The sequence below is a fragment of the Rana temporaria genome, chromosome 5 (genome assembly GCF_905171775.1).
Source record: "Rana temporaria chromosome 5, aRanTem1.1, whole genome shotgun sequence".
Classification (NCBI taxonomy): Eukaryota; Metazoa; Chordata; class Amphibia; order Anura; family Ranidae; genus Rana; species Rana temporaria.
Window position 1 is genome coordinate 91,246,564 of NC_053493.1, and position 16,958 is coordinate 91,263,521.

At 41.3% G+C, this 16,958-nt stretch overlaps 1 protein-coding gene across 1 annotated transcript in view; it reads left to right on the forward strand.

Annotated features, from left to right (window-relative positions):
- Positions 1-16,087, forward strand: part of KLHL7 (kelch like family member 7) — a 32,433-nt gene extending 16,346 nt beyond the window's left edge. Inside the window, exons 4-11 of the mRNA XM_040352844.1 lie at positions 1,731-1,855; positions 3,984-4,159; positions 4,452-4,626; positions 6,087-6,229; positions 9,406-9,646; positions 12,964-13,165; positions 14,839-14,936; positions 15,327-16,087. Coding sequence (XP_040208778.1) covers positions 1,731-1,855; positions 3,984-4,159; positions 4,452-4,626; positions 6,087-6,229; positions 9,406-9,646; positions 12,964-13,165; positions 14,839-14,936; positions 15,327-15,610 — 1,444 coding nt within the window. The 3' untranslated portion in view covers positions 15,611-16,087. The remainder of the gene's footprint in view (positions 1-1,730; positions 1,856-3,983; positions 4,160-4,451; positions 4,627-6,086; positions 6,230-9,405; positions 9,647-12,963; positions 13,166-14,838; positions 14,937-15,326) is intronic.
- Positions 16,088-16,958: the final 871 nt, after the last annotated feature.

The following is a 16,958-nucleotide window of genomic DNA, read 5'->3' on the forward strand; positions in this document are numbered from 1 at the left end:
TGCAACACTGTACCCATATGAAATTTTTGTCTTTTTTTTTTTTTTTTTTCCACATATAGAGCTTTCTTTTGGTGGTATTTAATCGCCACTGTTTTATATTTGTGCTATAAAAGAAAATACTGAATTCTGTAAAAAAAAAAAAAGCATTTTTCGTCGTTTCCGTTATAAAATTTAGCAAATTGGTAATTTTTTCTTCATAAATTTTGGCCAACATTTATCCCGCTACATATCTTTGGTAAAAATAACCCAAATGGGTGTATATTTGGTCTTTGTGAAAGTTATAGAGTCCACAAGCTATGGTGCCAATCTCTGAAAAATGATCACACCTGATGGCCTGATGGTACTGATGGCCTATCTAATTTCTTGAGACCCTAACATGCCAGGAAAGTACAAATACCCCCCAAATGACCCCTTTTTGGAAAGTAGACATACCAAGGTATTTAGTAAGAGGCATGGTGCGTTTTTTGAAGTTGTAATTGTCCCCCGCAGTTCTTTGCAATTTTTTTTTATTTTTTCACAAAATTGTCATATTAGCAAGTTATTTCTCACACACAGCATATTCATACCAATAATTACACCCCAAAACACATTATTACTCCCAAGTATGGCGATACCACATGTGAGAGACTTTTACACAGCGTGGCCACATACAGAGGCCCAACATGCAGGGAGCACCATCAGGAGTTCTAGGAGCATAAATTGCACATCCAATTTCCTGACTACCTATTACACTTTTGAAGGCCCTGGAACACCAGGACAATGGAGGCGCTCCAAAAATGACCCCATTTTGGAAAGAAAACGACCCAATGTATAATCTGAGGCATAATGAGTCTTGAACATGTCATTTATTTCTAATGGCTTTTGGAAAATGTGTTCTTTTAAACAAAGCTGTCCATTCATACAATATTTTTAACATATAGCATGTACATACCAAAAATTACACCCCAAAATAGATTCTCCTACTCCTCCTGAGTATGACTTCTACAGCCTGGCCACATACAGAGGCTGGGGTATGGTTGGGTATCACCGGCGGAGGCTGCAGTTGTCAGAGCAGCGCTGTGGGCACTACACATCCAGCCCACAGCGCTGCTGCAACTGTTCTCTCCCCTCTCTGCTTACAATGTACCGATTTGGTACAGAGAGGGGAGGTACCGGACATGATGCCGGTTTGTTTACAAGTGATCGCTCTGTCAAACGGAGCAATCACGTGGTAAACAGCCGCTGTCAGCGGCCATTTACTGTGATGCGGATACTCCCCTGTACGCTCCCCAGGGGATGCGCGGAAGCACAATTATGGGAGGACATCAATGTATGCCCACCCAGAGTTATCAAGCTGCGCAGTAACCGTTATTCGGCTATGGCGCAGTCGGTAAGTGGTTAAGTGCACATTTTAACTCATTATTTTGGCCCCGGTGCCTCTCTCCTGTCTTAAACTATGCTGCCCTCCCCAGATGTATAACTATCCCCATGCTACGACTTCTGACATCTGTTTACATCCATCCCAAACATCTGTGTGCTTGCAGCGTCTGCACAGTAGGTTCTCATAGATGTTTATGGGACCGTTTACTGAAAATATTTGGCTTCCAATGTCTGAGGAGCTACCTGGCATTTTTGCATGTCCCTTTATTATTTTACTACAAAATGGCTCTGAAACTTTAAAATGCTAAATTTTTTAATTATTGAAATTGATATGCTTTTACACGCTTTGTAATGTGTTCTTGTGTGTTTAGAATTTCAGTAAATAGCAACAATGTACAATCCCTGTTGGATGCAGCTAATCAATATCAAATAGAGCCTGTCAAAAGAATGTGCGTTGACTTCCTTAAAGAGCAGGTGGATGCATCAAACTGCCTAGGTAAGATGGAATTTTTTTTTATAAAGGTGTAAAAGCATGCAGCGACTCTCTCTAAAAATAATACATTTTGCCCTCCATAAGTGTAGTGACTGATGAGGTATTTCAAACTGAAATATATCTCCCATTGTGTTTTTAGAGCTTGGCATTGCCCCACCTGGCCTAAGATAAATTGGAATCAAATTCCTGAGAAGAAAGAATTTGAATTTGTTTTATTGTATTCATTAATGTTCTGTTTGCAAACCTAAAACGGAAAATTTCCTATCAAATACTTAGCATAACTTTCCTTACCTGAGGGACTCCATGGCAGCATACATATGGGTTGACCCCACTCCCATAAATCTTTGCTCTGAGCCAGAGGGTGTGTTCCGTAACTAGCCTACTTGTGACTCTGGAAGGAACTCCTGCTGCCATGGAGTCCATCATTAAAGGAAAATTATGGTAAGTATTTGATAGGAAATTTTCAGTTTTCCTGATACTCCATGGCAGCATACGTATGGGAAATAAGCCATACACACCTGGGTGGGCAGTTGCAGAGCAAAAGGAAAAGGGTTTGACACTGTCACCTGACAGGATTTGTAAATCAAAATGAACAGAAGATAGAGGGCGGCTCTATACAATAACAAGCCATAAATGTATTGATCAGGGACAACAAGGCCGCCCTACCGATTACATTGGGAACCGCATGCTGTGAAGCCATTCAGGATGTAGATACACTCCTGGTCGGGTGAGCAGTCACCATCTCCAAAGGAGCCAAGCCCTTGTCTCAGTGAGCCTGTCGGATGGCCTTGACAATCCATGCCACAATAGTCCTAGATGAGGCACGTTTCTCTTTGTTCTTTCCGGCAAAAAGAATGAACAGGCGTTCTGAAGCATGAAGGAAGCTGTAGCTTGTAGCTATAACTTCACAATATCTGAGAGATTCTTAGAACCAACGGAAGACACTGCTGAGAGTCAAACTCAGGATTCCGTTTACTAGACATACACTTTAACCAACTAAGCCAGTGTGTGACCTCTCCCATGACTAGAGGACGCAAGTAAGTACTCTAAAGGTTGGCAGAACTATTTCTTGGTTCCCATAAAGTACCCTTGGGAATTGAGTTAAGCATAGGTAACAGCGCCGCTTGAATGGGAAAGAACGTTAAAGTTCTCCATGACCAGTGAATCAATCTGAGGCTTGTTATGCCAATGTGATAGCCAGGGGAAAGGCAAACTTGATAAAGAGGCCTTTAATGGAGATGGCCCTAGAACACTCCGCTCCAATTCCCGAGAGGGAATTGAGAACACGAGGGAGACTATTTGGAAAACCTCTGCTTTCTCCAAGGTCTGAGCCCAGTTACTTCCTTAAATTGTTGCACAGGAAAAGATACCTAGACCTAGAAATCTGTAAAGGCTAATAAAGCTGACACTTGTACTCTGAGGTAACTGACCAATGGAGCCAGATCTAAATTCGACTGGAGGAAGCCCAGGCTATTTAGAACTTCTAGATCACTACGTGATCCGACAGCAGACATGTATTGCAAAAACTTTGTCCAGATTCTCCCATAAACTTTGTGTTCACTCTTGGCATTCGAGAGAGACCATTCGTTGTCCAAATGGACTCTGGAAAGAAAGTCTGTTAGAATATTCTGGACTCTGGAGACATAAGCCGCTAAGATTTAGGCTTGATTCTTCTGAGTCCAAGACATAATTGACTCCTGTAATAGAGAACAGGTTGTGAGTCCCCCTTTGTCTTTTAACGATAACGATAATTTGAGGCTGTGTTTAGGGGCGGGGCATGGTGGGGCAACTGGTGCGAGTAACCCTTAATGCCTGGCTAGTAGCTCAGGAGTTGAAATTTTGAGCCCTGGACTAGAACTTTATATTTTCAGCTTGAACTTTGAGCTTCACTCATAAGCTGTCACTGGTGGCATTCCAGTTTGTTCCATGACTGGGTCTGAATGATAAGCTGGTGCTGGTAGCTAGTGATTGGGTTTTTGTGGAAATTCTTTATGGAAATGCTTTAAAAAGATAGGTTCACACAAAATTGATAATATATGTGGGTTTTGGGGCTGTCTTTTTGGCCAGCTTGTTTTTAGGTTTGAAATCTTTATAACACAACTGTTAAAATGTATGTTTAATGTGCTTCTAGGCATTAGTGTGCTGGCAGAATGTCTTGATTGCCCAGAACTTAAAGCCACAGCAGATGACTTTATCCATCAGCATTTTACTGAAGTTTACAAGACAGACGAGTTTCTACAGCTTGATGTGAAACGTGTCACCCACCTTTTAAACCAAGACACTCTGACCGTCCGTGCCGAAGACCAGGTATAGCTGAATTTTACAATGTGTTTATAGCAAAACATTCCAGGTATTGCTAGAGCTGCATTTTTGTGTACTTGTTGAGGCTTCCTGCATTTTCCGCTTTGAGAAATGTTTCTCAGCACTGGGCCTATGGGAGGGCAGTTGCATGTTTGATGTGCTTTTTGTGTTTGGTTTTCCTCAAATCGCCACTGTCACTATTCAATGTGGTAAATGTAATGCATATTGCATGCCTTTCAAGGCTAGAATATGACTGTACTCTGCATTTTTGTTTTTCTAAATGTTGTGTATTTGTTAGGTTTATGATGCAGCTGTGCGGTGGTTAAAGTATGATGAACCAAATCGACAACCATACATGGTAGACATCCTTGCTAAAGTCAGATTTCCTCTGATCTCCAAGAACTTTCTAAGCAAGACGGTGCAGGCTGAGCCTTTGATACAAGACAATCCAGAATGCCTGAAGATGGTGATCAGTAAGTGAGCGCTTCCCTTTTTATAACCATTCTCTAAGATGGTGCGTAGTCAGCCAAAGGCTGTAGGGCTTGATAGATCAAAAAGGGTACAATTGAATGCTAACTATCTTGTTCAATTGTGTTTATTGAAGGTTTTGGCAATATAACAAGACCAAAAATGTGACAGAATAAAGTACAAACATTGATATGTGCTGCATCTATGCTAAACAAAAGGTGGATCCATTAGGTTACATAGCAGGAAAGATTGTGTACAGGGAAAAATGCATAGAGAAAATGAATGGTTGCTTACAATGACATACAGGGGTTTATTTACTAAAACTGGAGAGTGCAAAATCTGGTGCATGGTAGCTAATTGGCTTGTTCAATTAAGCTTTGATGGGGGGGGGGGGGGGGAAGCGGTTTCTAAACAGAGCTGCACCAGATTTTGCACTCCAATTTTATTAGATCAACCCCACAGTTTCCATAAAAAGTCAGTTTAGGTAACAAAATGGTTATACTTTTTTGATCTTTCTTTAACCTGACCGACTCGTAAACTTGTGCATTTAACCTATCAGTGTCTGTGATATTTCACTTTTTGTGGCTAAAAAGTCCAACCTGACAGTTTTCAGCTGTTAAGGACTTTAGGCCTCATTCACACTACGTGCCGTTCGGGTCCGTCTGTCACAGACCTGAACGGCCGCTCCATGCATTCCTATGGAGCGTCGGATTGCAGCAGGGACATGTCCGCTGACATCCGATCCGCTGAAAACAGACGTATGGGGGGCCACGTCCCCATCCGTCCATGCGAATCGTATTGGGTAAGATCTGATAAACGGACATGCTGTCCGTTTTCATCAGATCGCTACATAGGACACAGCGGTGCCCGACAAGCCCCTCCCCGCTCAGTAAGCAGAGAGGAGCTTGTCATCCGTTGGCTCAGCGGAGATCTGCGGACTGATCTCCTGCTGAGCTGACGGGAGCAGGCGGACTCCGTAGCGATGGAGTCCGCTAAGTGTGAATGAGGCCTTAGGAAGTTTTTCCTGATTATTGTGATTATCAGGCCAATCTAATCTGCTTATGGTTTACCATTTACTGATGAAAAGATGAGGGTAAAAGTATATTTTACCATATCTCCTTTAAAATAGGAGATATACATCACATCCAGGACCATCCTAAAAGTTTATTACCTAGTTTTAGGACAGTGGTTGGAGCCATTTACATTCCTTGGCATCAATTGTGCATTTAGTTCTGCTTTACAGCAAAAATATAGCCCTAAATTCTGGCATTTTGGTTCATGTTGTGTTACCTGTCCATAAGGTGATTAGCTGATGTGATTATTGTCATAATGAAAAGTGAAAATTTCCAGTTTGTGATTTTCTATATATGTACATCTACTTCTGCCTGGACAGTAGACTGGGCACTCCTGAGCACTCGCAGCCCTAAAGGTTTATGGATTTCATTTGTTTCCTTGTGTCTTATAGGTGGTATGCGCTATCACCTTCTCTCTCCAGAAGATAGGGAAGAGCTGGTCGATGGCACGAGGCCACGGAGAAAGAAACATGATTATCGGATCGCTTTATTTGGTGGCTCACAGCCTCAATCCTGTAGATACTTTAACCCAAAAGTACGTACTTACTAAAGTTGCATCTCCGGTTTAAAGAACTCCTCTATCCTTTTTCTCTACAATGTTCTGCTAGCTGACAGGCCAGAATACATACTACTGTATAGTGGTTGTGACCTGCTTATCAATCACATTGACCATGTCATTGGCATGAGGATATTGCAAAAAAATAATTTTTTTTGTGCTTGCAAGAGTTGTAATTTTTGTAATATACAGGCTTCAATGTGTCCAGATAAATAAAATGCAGAGAGCAGCAGGTACAACTAATGGCCCCCAACCCCCACCTTGCTGTCCTGTTTTGCTCACTGGAGCAGAGTGAAGAAAGCCCAACAAACTCCAAACTGGTCTGGTCAGAGCTTACACAAGGCCAATTCGCTCACTAGAGCATTTGAAACAAGTGGAGAGAGTTGCGCTTATTTACACTTTTACTTAAGCCAGCTAATGGGATGACAAGGGAGCAAATGGAAGGCAAGTATAATGCCGTTTTTCGGCATGTAAAAAAATTAAATTTTTAATAGTCTTTTTCAACCCGATTATTGTTAAACTGGCCTTGCCTACACACGATCGTGAAAAAAAAATGCTCTAGCAAAGCGCGGTGACGTACAACGGGACTATAAGGGGAAGTTCCATTCGGATGGCTCCACCCTTGTGGCTGCTTTTGCTGATTTCGTGTTGGTAAAAGACGATTTGCGCTTTTCAGTCTGTTACAGCGTGATGAATGTGCTTGCTCCATTACGAACGCTAGTTTTACCAGAACAAGCACTCGCGTCTCGTAACTTGCTTCTGAGCATGCACGTTTTTTCACGTCGTTAAAGCCCACACGACCATTTTTTACGACGTTAAAAACTACGTGAAAAATTAGAGCATGTTCTAAATTTTTTATGCCCGTTTATTACATTATGAAAAATGCTCTGGAGCCCACACAATCGTTTTTAATGACATAAAAAAAGAACTTAATTTTTAAGTGATGAGGCAATAGTATGTTAACCACTTGAGAACCGAGCCTCGTTTTTGAGATTTGGTGTTTACAAGTTAAAATCTGTTTATTTTATTTTTTTTCTAGAACATTTCTTTTAAACCCCCAAACGTTATAGATTGTGCGTGTTGTTGTGTGTTTTTTTTTTTTTTCTTTCTCCCTAATGAATAAAATAGCAGTCGTTGCAATACTTTATCACACTGTATTTGCACAGCGGTCTTGCAAGCGCACTTTAAAAAAATTAAATAAAACTTTTTTGAATTAAAAAAAGACAGTAAAGTAAGACCAATTTTTTTTTTTTTTTTTTTTTTTTTATATTGTGAAAAATGTTACGCCAAGTAAATTGATGCCCAACATGTCACACTTCAAAATTGCGCCCACTCGTGAAATGGCGACAAACTTTTACCCCCAAAAAAAAAAAATTCTACAGGTTGCATGTTTTGTGTTGCAGAGGGGGTCTAGGTCTAGAATTATTGCTCTCGCTCTAACGAGAGCAATAACGCGTGGTTTGAACACAGTTTTCATATGCGTTCGCTTCTGCACGCAAAAAAAGAAATGGCTGCACATCCTGGAATTCCGATTGCCTTTTATTGTTCAAAGTGACAACACCAAAGACACCAACACGAGGTCACGTAGACGCGTTTCACACAAACATCTTGTGCTTAATCAGTAATTTCCCACGAAGGCGGACCAGGGCTGGCACTCTACGAGACATTCCACCTCAGGTTATCATACACCTGGCTTTTTCTTTGTATATTGGCTTCTGCACGCAAGCTTGTCGGGACAGGGCGCGTTACATTTTTTATTTTACTTGGTAAAAAAATAGTGTCACTTTTATTCCTTTTACAAGGAATGTAAACATTCCTTGTAATAGAAATAAAGCATGACAATCTCTTAAATATGAGATCTGGTGTCAAAAAGACCTCAGATCTCATATTTACATTAAAATGCAATAAAAAAAGTTAAAAAAAAAATCCCTTTTTAAGAGCTATAGTCTCCGCAATGGTATGGTGCCGAGCAGGGGCCATCTTCCCCCTCACCCAGCTCCATACCACAGACCAAGAAGGATGCAAACTCCTCTGCCGATGTTGGCGGCTTCGGTAGGCAGGCCCCTCTCCCGCCACCGATAAGTGATCACTTTTATCGTAAAGTCGCCCGCTGAAGAAGATACTGGGGTTATGGCAGCTAGCTGCTGTCAAAACGATATTCCTCTTCATCTGGCAAAACTGAGTAAACCCCTCACATTTTTGTAAATATTTTATTATCTTTTCATGTGACAACACTGAAGAAATTACACTTTGCTACAATGTAAAGTAGTGAGTGTACAGCTTGTATAACAGTGTAAATTTGCTGTCCCCTCAAATAACTTGACACAGAGCCATTAATGCCCCACAGATGCTCAATAGGTTTTAGGTCTGGAGATGTGCTTGGTCAGTCAATCACTTTTTCCCCTCAGCTTCTTTAGCAAGGCAGTGGTCATCTTGGAGGTGTGTTTGGGGGCCCTGCAGCCCAGTCTCTGAATGGAGGGGGAGGCACAGAGATGAAACAAATCTCCATACATAAGTTTTATTTGTATATCTGCTGTCTTCAGCTTGCTATATTCTTTCGAAAGTGCACATTGTGTTGGAGATTTTTTTTCTTCCTGTTCAGCACTGAGTTGATTCTTGGCATACACATAGACAAAAGGAATGAATGAATGTGCGGAGCTATGCTGTGAATAGACCAGCTCTCTGATGATCTCTTTATAGCACCCACCCTGACACAAATTTCAGGCTGGTTTTATCTTGGTTGTCAGAACTCGTCAAAAGTTATCATGCTGATAACGGAAGAACAGAGCAGTAGAAACGCAGGGGACTTGGTGCTTTGGAGAGAGAAAAGTAAACACTACAGATATGTGCTTGGGTCAAATTTCATGAATCAGGTTCACATCCACTTTAATGCTAGAAGTGGGCAGTTGTGGTGGCTGCGGTAGCATTCACTTATGTACACAAAATAGTGTAATGTTTAAGCTGTACCCATTGTACACAAACAGATATCCCCATTATTAGCCATTGTTGGTTTACAGATCTGAGAACTCTTCTAAAAGGTATTCTTTTTATGTTTGTTTTATTTATTAATTTATTGCATTTATAATTTTGCTTTTATCTTCATTGAACAATGTGGCCTTTTTAAAAATTGTCAATCTTATGCTTTATTTTGGCAGGATTATAACTGGACAGATATCCGATGTCCATTTGAGAAGCGCAGAGATGCAGCCTGTGTGTTCTGGGACAATGTGGTCTATATTTTAGGTGGCTCTCAACTCTTTCCTATTAAGAGAATGGACTGCTACAATGTTGTAAAGGACTCCTGGTACTCTAAACTGGGGCCACCAACACCGCGAGACAGCCTGGCTGCATGTGCTGCTGAAGGCAAAATCTACACATCTGGGGGCTCAGAAGTAGGTGAGAAATCGCAGCTTTTATTTCTCCTATTTTCAATTCGGGGTTCACACCATGCCCATGCATGACTCACAGGAACACGCTGTGCAATTTCGGATCATTCATTTTGAATGGGATAAATTAAAATAATACTGGATTATATGGTACAAAAGTACCGTGTGGGCAAACGCACCCAGTTTTGGAATGTCACTAACTTCCTATTTACACCCGCTGCAGATTGCAAATTGAGTGTTTTAAATGCGGTCTGAAAGGCACAGTGCATTCCTGTGCGATTTGTGCCAGCCCTCAAGGTATCTTTCTGCAACCGGTTAATTGTTTATACCCCATGTTTGTTTTATGGTATCACATTTTGTAGCACTGTTCACCATCGGTCTGTCCCAATGGAGTATAGACCTGATTTGCTTACCACACACACTTTTTTTTTTTTGCATCTTAATAATGAGTATTTACAAAGTGAAGCTTTACCACATTGACTTTTGCAGTCCCTTGAAAAAGTATTCATACCCCCTGAAATATTTCACATTTTGTCATGTTACAATCAAAAACATAAATGGATTTTATGTAATAGACCAACACAAAGTGGCACACAATTGTGAAGTGGTAAGGAAAATGAAAAATAATTTTCCAATATCATTTTTCTTTTTTTATCTTCTTTTTTTTTTTTTTCAAATATTTGAAGTGTGGTGTTAATTTGTAATTATCCCCCCTGAGTCAATACTTTTGTAGAACCACCTTTTTGCTGGAATTACAGCTGCAAGTCTTTTTGGGGATGTCTCTACCAGCTTTGCACATCTAGAGTGAAATGTTTGCCCATTCTTCTTTGCAAAATGCTCTGTCAGGTGAACAGCAAATTTTCAAGTCCTGACACAGATTCTGAATTGGATTTAGGTCTGGACTTTGACTGACCCATTTTAACACATGAATGTGCTTTGATCTAAACCATTCCATTGTAAATCTGGCTGTATGTTTAGGGTCGTTGTCCTGCTGAAAGATGAACCTCCACCCCAGTCTCAAGACTTTTTGAAGACTCTAACCGGTTTTCTCCTAAGATTGTCCTGTATTTGGGCTCCGTCTTCCCACCAACTATGACCAGCTGCCACCACCATGTTTCACAGTGGGGATGGTGTGTTCAGGGTGATGATCAGTGTTTTAGCTTTTTACTTTTTATGCCAAAAAGTAAAATTTTGGTCTCATCTGACCAGAGCACCTTCTTCCACATGTTTGCTGTGTCCCCCACATGGTTTCTTGCAAACTGGACTTCTTATGGCTTTCTTTCAACAATCGCTTTATTCTTGCCACTCTTCCATAAAGGCCAGATTTGTGGAGTGCACGACTAATGGTTGTTCTGTGAACAGATTCTCCCACCTGAGCTGTGCATTTCTGCAGTTCCTCCAGAGTTACCATGGGCCTCTTGGCTGCTTCTCTGATTAATGCTCTCCTTGCCTGGCCTGTCAGTTTAGGTTAGACGGCCATGTCTTGGTAGGTTTCCAGTTGTGCCATAATCTTTCCATTTTTGGATGATGGATTTTACAGTGCTCAGTGATATTTGGGAACTTTTTTAATTAACCTAACCCTGCTTTAAACTTCTCCACAACTTTATCCCTGACCTGTCTGGTGTGTTCCTTGGCCTTCGTGATGCTCTTTGTTCATTAAGGTTCTCTAACAAACCTCTGAGGGCTTCACAGAACATCTGTAATTATACTGAGATTAAATTACAGACCGGTGTACTCTGTTTATTTTATTTACTAATTAGGTGACTTAGGTGAATTAGATTAGGTGAAGCAATTGGTTCCACTAGATTTTAGTTGGGGGTATCGGAGTAAAGGGGCCTGAATACAAATGCACGCCACACTTTTCACATATTTATTTGTAAAAAAAAAAAAATAGGAAATGATTTTTCATTTTCCTTCCACTTCACAATTATTATGTGCCACTTTTGTGTTGGTCTATCCCAATAAAATACATTGAAGTTTTTGGTTGTAACATGACAAAATGTGGAAAATTTTGAAGGGGTGTGACTCTGAATACTTTTTCAAGGTACTGTACTAAAGAAAATGAGTACAACTGCACTTGCCGAGTGCACAGTCTATTTTCCTTTAGTAAATCAACCCCACTGGCTCAGATACTAAGGGGCAGATTCACAGAGCAAGTACACCGGCGTATCTACTGATACGCCGGCGTACTTTCAAATTTCCTGCGTCATATCTTTAGTTTGAATCCTCAAACCAAGATACGACGGCATTTGGGTAAGATCCGACAGGCGTACGCCTTCGGATCCTAGATGCAATACTTTGGCGCCCGCTGGGTGGAGTTCGTGTCGTTTTCAGCGTCGGGTATGCAAATGAGCTTTTTCCGACAATCCACGAACGTACGCGCGGTTGTCGCATTCTCTTACGTCGTCTCTAGTCTGCTTTTTCCGGCGTATAGTTAAAGCTGCTATTTTGTTAGGTATAGATAGACTTGCCATGTTAAAGTATCCCGCGTCAAATTTAGAATTTTTTTTTTTTGCGTAAGTCGTCCGTGAATAGGGAAGAAAGAGAATCACCGCTCCAGGTGGGTCACTATGTAGAGTAGACTGACTGGCAATGATTAAGCACTAGCTTAGTGCGAAACACGTCGGCTGTTCCCTTTTCCCCGTTTGAATAAAAAGACAACCTTTTGGTTATTGGAGTGTGGCTATCCATTTCCTCTCTTCTTATTTCATGCATCGTCCGTGAATAGGGATGGACGTAAGTCACGTCTATGTTAAAAAAAAAAAATGACGTCCTAGCAACGTCATTTAGCGCAATGCACGGCAGGAAATTTTGCGACGACGCATGCGCAGTTCATTCGGCGCGGGGACGCGCTTCATTTAAATGAAACCCGCTCAATTGGAAATCTGCCGCTAGAAATACACTACGCCGCCGTAACTTATGGCGCAAATTCTTCCTGGATTCGAATTTAAGCCAGGTAAGATACGGCGGCGTAGTGCATGTTAATCTGCCCCTTGGCTTTTAAGCTAATTATTTATGGAAATATCTGATATTTACCTCTCTGCCTAATCGCCTGAATTTGCTAAATGTCGCATTGAGCACGATTGGTTTAGTTTGCTGTATTATCAGTAAATCTTGTTTAGAACAAGCCTTCAAAATCAGTAATTCGTTTTGGCAGTTAGATCTGAAAGTGTGTGGTCATCTTGATATACACAATATATTTTTCCCTGTGGGAGTCTTCACCTGTGTATTAACCCTGCGGCCATTCTTTAGTACAACTCCATATTTTTATTTCATTGGACTTTACTTTGGATCGCTGATTCATGCTCGTTTTTTCCATGTTTACAGGAAACTCTGCCCTCTACTTATTTGAATGTTATGATACCAGGACAGAAAGCTGGCACACAAAGCCCAGTATGCTTACCCAACGCTGCAGTCATGGGATGGTGGAGGCTAATGGGCTTATCTATGTGTGTGGAGGCAGTCTGGGAAACAACGTATCTGGACGAGTGCTGAACTGCTGTGAGGTGTATGATCCAACAACAGAAACGTACGTGTGTTCAATGAAATGTTTCTATAGGGAGGAAACTGCTGAAGGGAGTGTTCACATGTGGAAGAGCAATGTCCTAGATCTGACGCCAAGAATTTCCTTCAGTAGACCTCAGATAATAAAGATCAGTCAACAATGGTACATTTGGCAATGTGTTTGATTGGCACAAGTTGGCATAATGTTCTGCAGATTATTCCCCCTGTAGGTAATTCACAATTCCTGTTTAGTTTGCTATGGCCAACATAAGGCAATCAGTGCTGCCTTGTCAATGCATTTCCTCACACCAGGATGTTTTGCTCATTTGTACGAATTCTTGTGTGTCCAGTAAATGAAGCTGATCTTTATGATCTGACATCCAATAGAGGGGTGAGTGTGAGCCCTCAGAAGCTTGTTGGTGACTGGTGTGTGGGGGATATATATATATATGTAATCTCTATCTCTTTCCAACACACCAAAAATAAAAACTGCAGAGGTGATCAAATACCACAAAAAGAAAGCTCTATTTGTGGGGGAAAAAAGGACGTCAATTTTGTTTGGGAGGCACGTCCGCGCAATTTTAATTTAAAGTGACGCGGTGCTGAAAGGAAGGGGGTATATGTGCCCAGTAAGCAAGTGGTTAAAGTGTATAAGTTACTTAAAATGCACTAACATATTTAACAGTTAAACTGAGAAACTTGTAGTAGTGGAAATGACTTGTTTAGTAAATGAGCTGTCAGAGGAAACTCTAGTCTTATGGCAAGACTTTCTGCATTCAGGGAGAACATCTGTACACTATATTCTAGGGTTGCACCCATATCGTACTGACACTTTTGGTCAAGTAATCACTGATGTTGCAGACCAATACTTTGCTGTGCGATTTGCGTCAATAGAAAAAAATTGCCACAGATCGCACTGCAAAGTGTGTGTGTGTGTGTGTAAAGGGATTAAAGCGCCCTTTCGTCAGTTTAAATAATGGTAACTCGCAGTACATGTCTGGTAGAAAATCAGGGCTGCTAGAGGGAAAAGTTCCTGGACCCGTGAGTATAGGGTGGAAGTGATGTCAGCTTGGGGGTGGATGGCCTCTACATCTTCTCCAGCCCTGTGAGCACCTTCAGCGGTCCTAATTTCCTACCAGATATGTACTGTGAGTTCTAAACTGCCCACTAGATGGCACTTTAGTCCCTTTCTACACACACACCCCCCTGTGGAAGAAATTGCATGTGATTCGGACAGGAATCACACCGCATTCCTGTTCAAATCATGTGTTTCTTTGCAGCGCGATTTGCACCCATTCATTTTGTATTGATGCATATAGCACCACAAAGTATCTTGAGCATTTAGATGAGTATCAATACTCACTCTAATGTCTGGTATTGGTGCATCCCTACTATATACACATTTATGCTGTGTGCTGGAATACATCTGCGTATTATACAGGATTTATATAGCGCCAACAGTTTGCGCAGAGCTTTACTACATGAGGGCAGACAATAGTTACAACTCGATACAGGAGGAATTGGAGTCCTGCTCGTTGGAGCTTACAATCTACAAAATTTGTACCATTGTAATTGGGATGTTGCAGAAACTACGTTTTTATTTAGAGAGAGATATGGATCTCTTTCTGACAGCACCTGTTATGCTTTTTGTGTTTTTTATTTCTTTAGAAAAATTATTAACCAATTTTATTCATCTAGGTGGACTGAACTGTGCCCAATGATTGAAGCGCGGAAAAACCATGGACTAGTCTTTGTGAAAGACAAAATATTTGCTATTGGGGGACAGAATGGTTTAGGTATGTGCTCTCCTCAAACAGCATATTTGATAGTTTTTGGACTGGTAAAGTCCAGTTGTACATTTGGCATCCTACCCTCATAGTGCCAGTGTGCCACTGGAAGTCCAAATATGATTAAGACTAACCTTCTGGAAGCTGGTATTTGCACAGGGTTGGGACACCCTGTCTGTTATTGCTGAGGTCTCTTTGTAAATAATGCATTATTGATAGACGCTGCAGAAATAACCAAAAATCTCTGCATTGTTCAGCAATTAGGTTGTGGATATGTGTTCTCTATTGCCCTGGTGCCTGTGATTGCATCACACTTCTCAGCAGTATTGTTGTCTGGTAGCAGTGTCACATGCTGTGCAGTAGTCAATGCTGACCGTGATTTGTGGTATATTTTTTCAGGTGGCCTGGACAGCGTTGAATATTACGATATCAAACTTAACGAATGGAAGATGGTGTCTCCAATGCCTTGGAAAGGGGTAACGGTGAAATGTGCAGCGGTCGGCTCAGTTATTTATGTACTGGCTGGTTTCCAGGGAGTGGGCCGTTTGGGACATATACTAGAGTACAACACAGAGACAGACAAGTGGCTCGCCAACTCCAAAGTGCGAGCCTTTCCTGTGACCAGCTGTCTAATATGTGTTGTGGACACTTGCGGGGCAAATGAAGAGACGCTAGAAACATGAAGATTTTGTAATGTGGAAAAAAATCTTCTTCCCAGTAACCAACTATCTGTAAACCTGTCTTTGTCCTTTTCTATTTATGGGCATCACATTTCATCATGTACTATATTACAGAGGATGGGCAAAAGATGAGGTGATTGTAACACTATGGACTGCAAGCTCTCCACAATCTCCCGAATGGACGTCTTGCCCCTAATCTGCTCCTGCACTCCCAGGAGTTTAAAACGTTGGAGCAGTTTGCTAGTTTAAAACGCAATTTTTTTTTTACGGTGTATTAATGTGGACTTCAATGTTTCATATAGTGCACTTGCTGAATAGTTTGGGCTCATAACTATATGCACACATAAGCAGATCAAAGGAAATGCATATTTCTTCTGTATATTATGTTCTAGAATGTACTGGCATGGGCAGGATTGCACTTAAAGCAGAGTTCTGACATTTTTTTAATTTTTTTTTTAATTGAAGACGGCAGCTGCTGACTTTTAAAATAAGGACACTTGCCTGTCCAGGGTATATGCGATGTCGGCACCTGAAGCCGATCTGTCTCTCAGGTGCTGCTGCCGCCATCTTCAGTATGGGGAAGACTTGCGGCTTCACATCCTGGTTCCCTACTGCGCATGCGCAACCCCACTGGTCCCTGCTGTCTTCTGGGACCTATGTCTCCCAGAAGACAGCAGGGGGGACGGACAAGGCGCCGGAAGTAGCGTAGATACCTGCGGGTGGCTCGGGTATCTATGGACGGAAGTGGGAACAAAATACCTGTATTATATGGGTATCTGCTCCCACCTCCCCCTGAAAGGTGCCAAATGTAACACCGGAGGGGGAGGGGGGGGGGGAATCCAAAAAGCGGAAGTTCCATTTTTGAGTGGAACTCTGCTTTAATCATCCTAATGGTGAAAGGGGTTTTTATACACGTGCTGCAAAGTGTCTTGGTAGACCAATATTGCAAAAAGGTGTCTGTGTACCTTGACTTGTAGAAATGGCCTGTGCTTATACTATAGCAAAATAGGGTTTGCCTTGTAGGGCTGGAGTCTCATGCTCATTCCATCATGGAAACCACATCTATGTTCCCCATGTTTGCATGGAATTCTTAACGGTTCATCACCTTTCCCTAAGCAAAAACAAAGAATAATGCACAGGGCATCAAACTGCCTTATACGATGTATTTATATACACTGAGTGTGGGCCCCTAATAGAATTAGTAACATCTGATAGACTTTTAAAGTATTTAGGAACCTCCTCCCAATATTACAGCTTAATTGTGTTATATTGAACAATGTTTGTTTGAAGTTTGTATGGTTTGCGATTTTATTTTCTTTGTTTTGTTTGTTTTTTTTGTTTTTAAATAAAA